The sequence below is a fragment of the Poecilia reticulata genome, linkage group LG16 (genome assembly GCF_000633615.1).
Source record: "Poecilia reticulata strain Guanapo linkage group LG16, Guppy_female_1.0+MT, whole genome shotgun sequence".
NCBI classification, from domain to species: domain Eukaryota; kingdom Metazoa; phylum Chordata; class Actinopteri; order Cyprinodontiformes; family Poeciliidae; genus Poecilia; species Poecilia reticulata.
The window spans coordinates 18,346,021-18,356,024 of NC_024346.1; the positions used below are offsets into that span (position 1 = coordinate 18,346,021).

The 10,004-nt window shown below is 39.3% G+C and overlaps 1 protein-coding gene across 4 annotated transcripts in view; it reads left to right on the forward strand.

The window, feature by feature from the left end:
* fhod3b (formin homology 2 domain containing 3b) overlaps positions 1-10,004 on the forward strand; it is a 104,263-nt gene that overhangs the window by 16,460 nt on the left and 77,799 nt on the right. For all 4 annotated transcript variants that reach the window (XM_008432463.2, XM_017309596.1, XM_017309598.1 and 1 more), the window contains exon 3: positions 931-995. In XM_008432463.2, the coding sequence (XP_008430685.1) occupies positions 931-995 (65 nt within the window). The remainder of the gene's footprint in view (positions 1-930; positions 996-10,004) is intronic.

Here is a 10,004-nt window from a genome sequence, read left to right on the forward strand (position 1 = left end):
CAAGTCAGGAGTCTACTGATTTCTGAGCTAAAATTAAATCCTAAGTTCTCAGTATCAGTTTCAATGTATTTTTCCATGTTTTTGAGTTTGTAAGGCCCATTTTCCATTATTGTACAAGAACTTCAGGACCTGTAGTGCATTATTAGAAGACACAAGAGCGACACTAAGCACATTTTATTTTAGCCTTCTTCATGTTCTTACTAATCGCTAATATTAGGGGCCTAGGTATCACATATGTTGGCTATAGGTTTGAATCCCTCGTAGCATGAATGAAAAGCAGGCATTTTCCACAGAGCATATAGCAAGTTTCCTTTTGATTAGGCTCTAAACCATCTCACAGTCCGAAGAGATGGGATTCATTGGAACTCCCAGGCTTTTTGCCCTTTGTGTAGTGCTGGTGGGTCGCACTGACCCAGTGTGTGCTTTTACAAGGATTGTTTTTGTGTGGTTTGGGGAACCACCAGGCTAATGGGACACCTCCATCAGTTTTCTGGTTGTCCGATTGCGAAATCTTCCATGGTCCTTCAAAGCGTCACTGAGGGAGAGTTAAATCTCTGCTCTTTCACTAATTTCATTTCATTGGAAAGATGCTCAAAAAAGCCAGCTTAGAACGTTTTTCTATCAGTACCACACTAAACGTTTTTTGTTTTTTTTTGTTGTTGTTGGCTAGGTTGGTGTGACCTGGCCGTACCCATCTAGACGGCTGGTCCAGATAGGTAGACCATCCGTCTGAGTACTGAAACTCAATTTAGTTTTGAAGGTGCTCTCTGGATGGAAGAGGTCTGGATGAGTTTTTGACTGGCCGATCACCTTTGAATGCTTATCAAACTGAAAATTGTTCAATTTTACACACAATATTATTTTTTTTCCTCCATCTCTAGTTAGATAACCTGAACACAAATTGTTGAGCACTTTCTTTTTTCTTTGCAGGAGGGGCAAGAAACACAGCATCATTCTTCGTTCGCAGCTTTCAGTCAGAGTTCACGCCTGCATCGGTAAGTAATAATCTCCACCTTAATCTGTTCGTATCACACATGGAAATAATATGAGCTTTAATTACCTGTATTAGCGGCACATTGCTTCCTTTGCATCCTTTTTTGAACTTAAACAGTGGCAGTTGTGGGATGGGGCCCGGGGCCTTAATTTGTGTGACAATTAACAGCACTTCCACAACACACTAAAAAACAGAGCAGTGGCATGAGCCAGCGAGAGTTTCTGTGTTTTTTGAGTAATGTGAGGGAACCGGCACAAAGAGCTGAGTGGAAACACATGCGAGCACGCGCACGCGGCGGCATGTGTGCAGACACACGTGCGTCCAATCTGATTCAGATGTTGGCTTTCAGATTTCGGTTTAACTACACTGACGTGCTTGTTCCGCCTCTTTCTGGAAATACAGCTCTGATAAGTGGGTGCTATTTGTTTTGCTACCTTATTTAATGTTATTTTGTCATATAAAATGACTAAACAGGCTTTTAAAAAGTAATTAACTCACAGAGTTCGTTACTGATACATGATGTCTGCAGCAGCAGCAGCAGCACAGCAAGGAGGAGAATATTTTTCTCTTAAACACACACCCCTCCTGCCGGCTTGAAGTGCAAAAATAACTCAAAATCTGCAAAGGTTATTAAGCTGCAGACTGTCAAATTTCACTTGAGGTAAAATCCACCTAGACAGGGTTTATTTAAATTAGGTCAACATGATCTGAGTCAGATGTTTGACTGGAGCTCAGGATGCGCCGGTGTTGCGTCCTTCCCTAAAATATGACAAATGATCAAAGAATTAGTAACATGCACAGGGATTAAGAGAGAGATTAGGTTTGCTTATGTGGATAACTTCAGGGTTTCTTTTCTTCGGAGAGTTTAGACGATTACGTATGTGATACTGCGGAGCTATTTTATATTCAAAGCTTTTTTTTAAAACAACGCTGTAATTGATAATCTCGTTGGCGGATTCTCGTTGATTTCACAACAGGTCACAAGTTCGATATGGCTGCAGTCGTGAATATTTGTTTGAAACCCCCTCCAGTGTGGATTCTTCTGTCCCCTGCTGGTGCGTGGCTGAGCTTAGTGGAGCCTGGGGAGAGATAGACAGACTCTAAGTGGATGATGGCCCTCTTTCTCTCTAAGTTGACAGCCACCTGTTGCCCCTCGCTCTGGTCCCCCTTGGTGGCTGTCTGTGTGGCTAACTGATTTATTTTGTTACTGTAACTCGTCCAGACATTTGAGCCTAATTTTATCAGACTAGCAAAGTGACCTTTTGGCCCACGAGGCACATTATGCAGTGATTTTCCTGGTCCACAAAAGATATAATGTGTTAGTCTTTCAAAGTTAAATGGCACAGCATATTTAGGGTTGGATGCTTGTTATACTTTTACAGATTAAGTACCAATACTTACTTTCTGGTCTTTTTTTCTTCTGTTTGTTCATCTCAAACTGTGTAGAAGTGGAAACAATATTAGATTTCTAACAGCGATGGTGAAATGAAAAGATTTATTGTAACTGAATTTTTCTTATTTCATTTTAAATGTGTTCTCACTGATGACTTTGCATTAGCACACCCACGATGTTGAGATGTTTATCCCAGAGGCTCCCTCGTTGGGTATGAGTAATGACTTGGTTTCAGCCATGTTTACTCTATTCTGTGTCATTGACTGCTATTTTGTGGAACAGGCATTGTATAGAGTTTAAGCTTGAATTAAGTGGTACATCTTTAAGAGAGTGTTTTTTTTTTAGATTTACACAAAACAGAACCAACCTCCTGTTTGCCTTCTTGCATTATAGCGTGCACAAACCACAGCAGGGCCTAATCCGGGTTTCCTTAATCACAGTCATTAGCACTTACATGCATATGTCTGTTCAGGGGTAATAAAGAAGTGGAACAAAATGTCTCACCCACAGAGCTAATGGTTTATGAAACTGTAGCCGTCTGCCTTAGGTATTTGTTCATAAGAATGAAGATGACTCTTTGTATACTCAAAACACCTTTTAAATGCAAAAAGAAGGTTTACCCATGGATGTTTTTGGAACGTAGAGAGGTATCATCTAAACCTTTTTTAATAACCAACAACTTTAGGAGAAAACAAAGCACTAGTGGACATTAACAGTCATTAACCAGAATTATTTTTCATATGGTTGCTCAGCGCAAAAATTTTCCAAAATGCATTCAAACTGAAATGACGTGATGCATATGAGAAATTGCGTCACATGTTAGCAATTCAATGCACTAAGCTGCCCACTATCAGTAAATGCTCATTCAGCAAGAGGAATTACTGCAAAGCCTTTAAAGAGTCGACTAGGTTTCCTTAGATAGGAAATGTTTTTACTAAACGGCCTTGTACACTCTGCCATGACATGACCTTTGTTGTGAATTTCGTAAAAGCAACACAAAACATGCACGTCTTGTACACTGAACCGGGAGTGGTGTCCCCCCAAGTGGTCTGTGTTGTTGTAAGAGAGGTGTGTACGAATAACACGAACGGTTCGCAGCCACATGACGAGTGTGTCGACTGTTGGATAAAGCATGCCGGGGCTTTTAGTGCTGAGAATAAGACTTGTCTTATTCTCAGGAGGGTAGTATCAACCGGACTACCCTCCGGTTGAGACTTTGTTATGTTTTGCTGACCAAAATCACCACTGTTTTAAAATGTGACCAAACAAGTGCCATGGTTCTTTAATAAAAACAAAGAAAATTACCTTTAGCCGATGTGGTTTTTCTCATTAGGTAAGCAGAACTGGTGATGATTTGGTCTTTGTTTATAGTTGCATGGCCAGCCCGGCAGCTGACGGTTTGGAGAAATCAACTCATCTTGCCCCATTCTGCGTGTTAGCCTCGGCCACAGCCTGTTTATATCGTCAGACTGTAATTATTGTCAGTGCCCTAGATGTGGTACAAAGAGCCTGATTAAAGCAGCCTTTGCTTATTTTTGCATTCTCCGTAAATACAATATGGCCTCATCTCGACTGTAGTGTTGTCTCTGAGACTGAATAAAAGGGGAAAGGGAGGGTCACTTATGGCGGCAGACTATTGTTTAGTTCTCATAATGTCTAAATTTGAATACCAAGTGATAAATTAATCATGTTCTCAGTGATCACAATCACACAAACCAATTTCTGATGTGGGAAATGTATCAATTTCACACAGAAATATCCCTTAAGTCCCCAAAAAATGTGCTTTCACTGTCATCTTTGCGTTACTTGTTTTATAAGAAGCTGCTGTAAATCAGTCAGACATCACAGTTTACCCAGCTGTTGCAACCCTTAAATAAATCTTAACCAAAAATAAAAGCTTAAATTTGACGGTATTCACCTGCTAGAACAGGTTCATCTGGCACAGTGCTGATCCTCTCTGAAGGGTGGCAGCTGAGATCAGAGGTGACACATTCTTGGTGGATTATCTGGTTTGTATTTTACAACCTCTTATGAAGTTGGCTAAGGGCATGATTCATTGTGACCACTGAAGACTTGTGTATTTGTTTTACGCTATAATTTTCTTAAATTGGTAGTTTTGATGACCAGATTGACAAATGAAATGTTTATGGTTGTTAAAAATGATGTTTTTATTCAGTGGAGGAAAAATAAATGGTTGCTGCCAGCTAAAAACGAACACCTGCAGTTGACAGAACACTGGCTTTTGACTTTTTAATCTTTGTCTAATTAAAGTTTTATGAACAGTTTGGGATGCCGTCACATTGTTTTGAGACCATGATCAATGTATGTGTTTCAGTGTATATGACTCCGTTCAGCTCCCAAATCCCTGCTGAAGGGTTTCCCGCAGGATGATCCCACCTCCACTGTTTCACATGTGTTTACTTGTAGGCAAAAAAAAGTAGCATTTGATCTCATCTCATCCTTCTTCCACATATTTTCTCTGTCCTCTTCATTACTTGTTTCAAATTGATTAGTAGATTCAAATTGATTCAAACAAGATTAGTAAGAAGTTTTAAGTGTAGCAATGTCAACCAATGTGCCTCTATTGTTTTCTATTTTCTGTATCCAAACACATAAATATTTAGGAAATCATTTGCAGGTTTTTTTTTTTTTTGTTATTTATTTTCTAGAGTTGCTAAGGATATTTGGTTAATACTGACTAATGATAGCCACCATGATTAATCATTTAGGAATGAGTCACAGCCGACCTACCTGACCCGTGAAGCCACGAACTGCTACAATAGAGTGAGCAAGCTTTTGAGTTGTCATGCATCCCAAGAGAAAGAATTGAATGAGTTAATATGCAGAGCCTCCTTAACAATGTCTTGTTTCCATGCGATTGCACGAGACTATGGGTGCTCTGGTCGATGAAATGCTGAAACTAGTTTTCTCTTTCATGTATCTACATTGCACCATTGGCAGAATTAAACAGTGTGCCAGTGTTTGCCAGGGTTCAAAAAGATCTACTTGCACCATAAACTGAAGTCACATTAAAGCCAGAAAAATCAAACATTTCTGTGTCTGTGAAGCCTGGAGTGGAGGAGAATAATTAAAAACATTCATGTCCCATGGCACCCATGGGACACAGTGGAAGATCAAGTGGCCCAGACTCTCATCTCTTTGCTGCGCCTCAAAGAAAGCCTAAAATAGGATGATAGACTTAGAGTCACCCCTGGAGGCCAACCTAAACAACAATGTGCCAAGGAGGAGAAATCTGAAGAAGCAAAAAATGAAAAGTGGGCGGAAGGGATCTTTCTTTTTCTCTACAGAACCAGATTGTCTGAAGGGTTGATGGTATCACTCGTCTCACACTTTGTCGCGCTCAGCTTTTGTATACATTCTCAGTTTGCAACCATATGCAGTGAGATAACATTTCTGAGGTTAATGTGTGATTTAGGTGTGGCAGAGTTTTCCTTGTGTTTTGTCCCCGTGCTGTTTCTTTTTTTTTTTTTCTGACTGTATGATTAGGACTGATTGCTGGCCCATGCAAACTTGTACACAGCTGTAACATTAATTCATACAAGCACACTCATTCCCACATTCTCTTGCACACACTCCAAAGGCATGCACACATTAAGAAGCCATCTGTTTCCAGTTGGAAGGCCCCTCAGTGCTACTACTCACCCATCCAGGAAAGAAGAGAGCTGTCTACTTTTTCATCTGTGGGGGATTTTTTTCCCCTCCTTTCTTTTCTTGTTTACAAGATTGAGGGGAAAAAGGGTGAACACGGGGCTCTGACCAAAGGACTGGATCTCTGCATAACAAGAGATGCATCACAGGGTTTTTGCAGCAGTAAGTTATATTTATCTCATAGGTTTATTTCTGACAGCTACACAAACTCCTGTCGGAAAACAACAACATATAGAGCCTTTTGAAAAAGGCCCATCATGACAGCTTAAAGAGAAGTTCATGTGAACCAGACCGCCCTGAGGTTCTCCACCACTTTGAGTTCGCAGCAGATCCCACTGAAACAGGCAGGTGTGTAACATCCGTGACCACAGACGCTAAACATCTGACTGCTGGCGGGGAAGAAGAATTGGAAAGACTCTGTGTTTGTTTTTCCGTAAACCAATATTTATTTGTTGACTGCACAGACATGTTTACTTATGGAGGATTTGTGAGATTCTAGAGCTCGGGTTTGAATTGCCTCTGGTCAGATTTTTTGCCTTCTCTCCGTTTCATTAATGGATAAAAGATGTTTGGGACCACATTAGAAGCCCTCGACACACATAAAAGAAAAAAAAAGAAAGTCTAACTTTAATTATCCGCTGAAAAGCAGAGTTTTTAACATATGAGATTGACTGAAGAGAATTTTGTGGCCAAATTTCTGTTCTTTGGTAAAGTGTTGTAGCTCATTTTGATCGGCTAAATTGAGTTTTATTTTATTCTCCCTCTGTTGAGTGTTCAGTATTTGAACTGGGATCAGATACAAGGTTGTGTAGCTTGTGTGAGAAATCAGTCGCTGCAAAACAGAGGATATTATCGATTAGTGCAAATCCTTACCTTTGATCTGTGATTTCCAAATGTCTTCCAGCAAATTCACACATTACATGTCAGACAGAGACTACAAGTGCAAAAGGATAAAACAATGTTTCCTTAAAAGAGCAACATTTCCAACTTTTGTTAAGCCTTCCACTTGTCTACCTCTGTTGCGCTCTCACACCCCTGAATGACCCGCAGAAAATATATATATAGGAGGAAAAAAGTTTCCTTTGAGATAACTTCTGTGCTTTCTCCATTTTCATTTTTAAGCACCTGGCTGATAATGAAAATGGCTGCATTTCTTCCCATGGTAACAGAGTCCACACCAAAGAGGGTTGTTGTCATACAACCTGGTAACACATAGATACTTCCTGTTATCAGTCTCTCACGCCCATTGCTGCTTAGTAGGAAAACTACCTTCTAGCTGTTTTAAAAGTGCCTAGAAGTCACTTAATCTCATTAACTTGGTCTTGTAATTGGTCATCAGTGGTAAATGTAGAGGATGTTGTTGGAGTGAGTAAAAATAAATGAACCGTCTTCTTACAATTCTTGTTTTTCTTAATCCTCCAACTCCAACTTTCCTCCTTTATCTGGGTTTCAGCCCAGCAAAAGTAACCAACAACAAAAGACACAAAAATAAATGTATTTTTTTTTAACTTGCACTATTTTATTTATTTATTTTGTTTCTCAGTTTACATTGGTTAAGTATGCCAATATGGAATATCTTTTTTTTTTTTTGCCATTTTTCTCTTTTCTTTTTATGTCCTGAACTTTCTTTAAACTGTGTTTACATTTGTCAGCATATAATCTGTGAACCTTCAATTGCCGTTTAGTTGCTCATATCTGTAATTTGACTTTGGGGTTGTATTCTATGGGAAAGAAGAGTGCCAGCGTTGCCTTTAAAACGACTGACCTTTAACTCTGTGCCTTAGTGGCCCTCAGCCAAATCCCGGTGTGCCATGGGATTCATCAGACATCCTCCCTCATATGTCCTGCTGACTCCTTTTCTCTCCTTCAGCTTTGATGTGGCTGTCTTTGTAAGGAAACATCTCTTTCCCTCTGTACCTATAGAAAATGAGAAATCCACACAAGAACCAAAGCAGTTCAAATTTTCTTTTTTTGTCACAACACCAACTGTCACTCATGCACGATAGCATGGAACAGGCTTATTTTTTCTTCTCCTCACCTTGGATCACGTAGTGTTGCCACAGCTGGCTGGCTTTGAATCATTTACCATTACTGTTTTCCTTTAATGGAGGATTTATTGGATTTTTGTTACAGTCATGTGCCGTGATGGATCACGTCTTCGAGCGGCCTTCAGCTGGAAAAACAGGGATTGATATGTTTTGTTTGAGCATCAGTTTGAAAGGATGTGACAGTCAATTGTTGCTCTGAAGCAATGCTTAAAAAGTGGTAGAGGTTCATAGCATCTCTTTGAATAGATCATCACCAATAAGGTGCAATGCTTTAGTGGCCCTTGGTTTTTGCTTCTCTAACTGTCAGTCAATTGATTGTGGTGTCTCTGTATATTTTATTTATCCCAACTTTCTTTTTGAAATACAGGACAATGTGACCAAATCCGTGACCTTGCACTTCAATTTTTTACACAACTATTTTGGTGTCCAGGATCTCTGGAACAATGGAGAGATGAGAGTGAAGAAAGTGTCTGAAATCCAAGTGTTTGAAAAAAGTGAGTTTTAAGAATATTCTTCTTTCTAGACAGCTGATTTTAAAGATGTGAGATTAATGGCCTAAAATAAGTTCAGCTCACTGGCCAGCCAAAACTAAACGAAACAACATCATCATAAAAGGGTCACACCTGACCCATATCTAATTAATTTGATAATTATTTTTTAAAACATAGGGACAAATGGTCTGCTGATCTATTGAAAAATAATTAAAACATGCTGAAGGAAATTAAAGGTAGCTTGTACCTAGTCTTGTCTAAAAGAAACACTGAGGATTCCACTCTGCTGATGTGAGCATTCACCCAATATTGAGACTTGGGGCACATGAAGGACTAAACACGCAATTCAAAGACCTGACAGGCCTGCTCCACAAATCCTCTTCTTTTTCTGCGTGATATTAGTTTTAGTATTTCACTGGTTTTGACAAAACAAAACCATGACGGGGACTGATGCAAGTACTTAATCCTATAAATGACTGCAGCGCAACAGACTTTCAGTCACAGTAAGTTTGAGTTATTTGGCAGCAGGCGGTATGCAACGATTTGTGGCGATGAGTTAATAATTTGCAAACTGTCACCTCACGTTCCGGTTCACAGGATTGTAACCACCCACAGTGGGTGTACGATGCAAAACTGTGGAATGATGACGGGCATTGTAAACCTTTTTCTTTTTTTTTTTAATCCATGTAAATATTATCCACACCGCGAGGTGTCTGTTTCCATTTATCATCTTCAAACATCGTCAAAGCCAAAGTCGCAACTTCAGATGGTATTTTTAGAAGTAATCTAAGCTCAGTGGGAGACTAGAGGTAGGATAGGAAATGTTTAGATTGTTGAGCCCTCAATGAAACGTATAATCTTTCTCACTTTGAAGCCCAAAACAAGTCATTTTCTACCCAATTTAGACAGAAGAATGCACTGAAGGAGGAATTTTGGTTCTGAAAATGAAGGATAAAAATAAGATTTGTGTAATGAAACCATTTGGAGCAGAACTTTTCTTGATGTTCAAAGTAAAAAAAAAACAAAGTACCTTATTATGTAGTAGTTAACCTTCCTATGGTGTTAGGGTCCCTACGGACCCGTTTTGAGTTTTAGCATGCATAAAAGTACTTCATACATTTGTTTTTTGCGTTGAAACTTTTTGACTTTGTCAGGGACTTCGATTTAAACAAAGTAAAATAAATTTATTTTTTTTTACTAAATTATAAAGTGCTCTGGTGAAAAAAATGACTTTTGTGGTGTTTGGGTCATTTGTGACCCGGTTAAAATTTTCGATTATAAAACAATAAAAAAATGCCAAAAATTAAATCATAAAGATGCTGCCGTGTCATCAGGAAGTGACAAAAAGCCCATAATCATCCTGGACTACAACAAAAACAAAGGAGGAGTGGACAATCTGGACAAGCTGA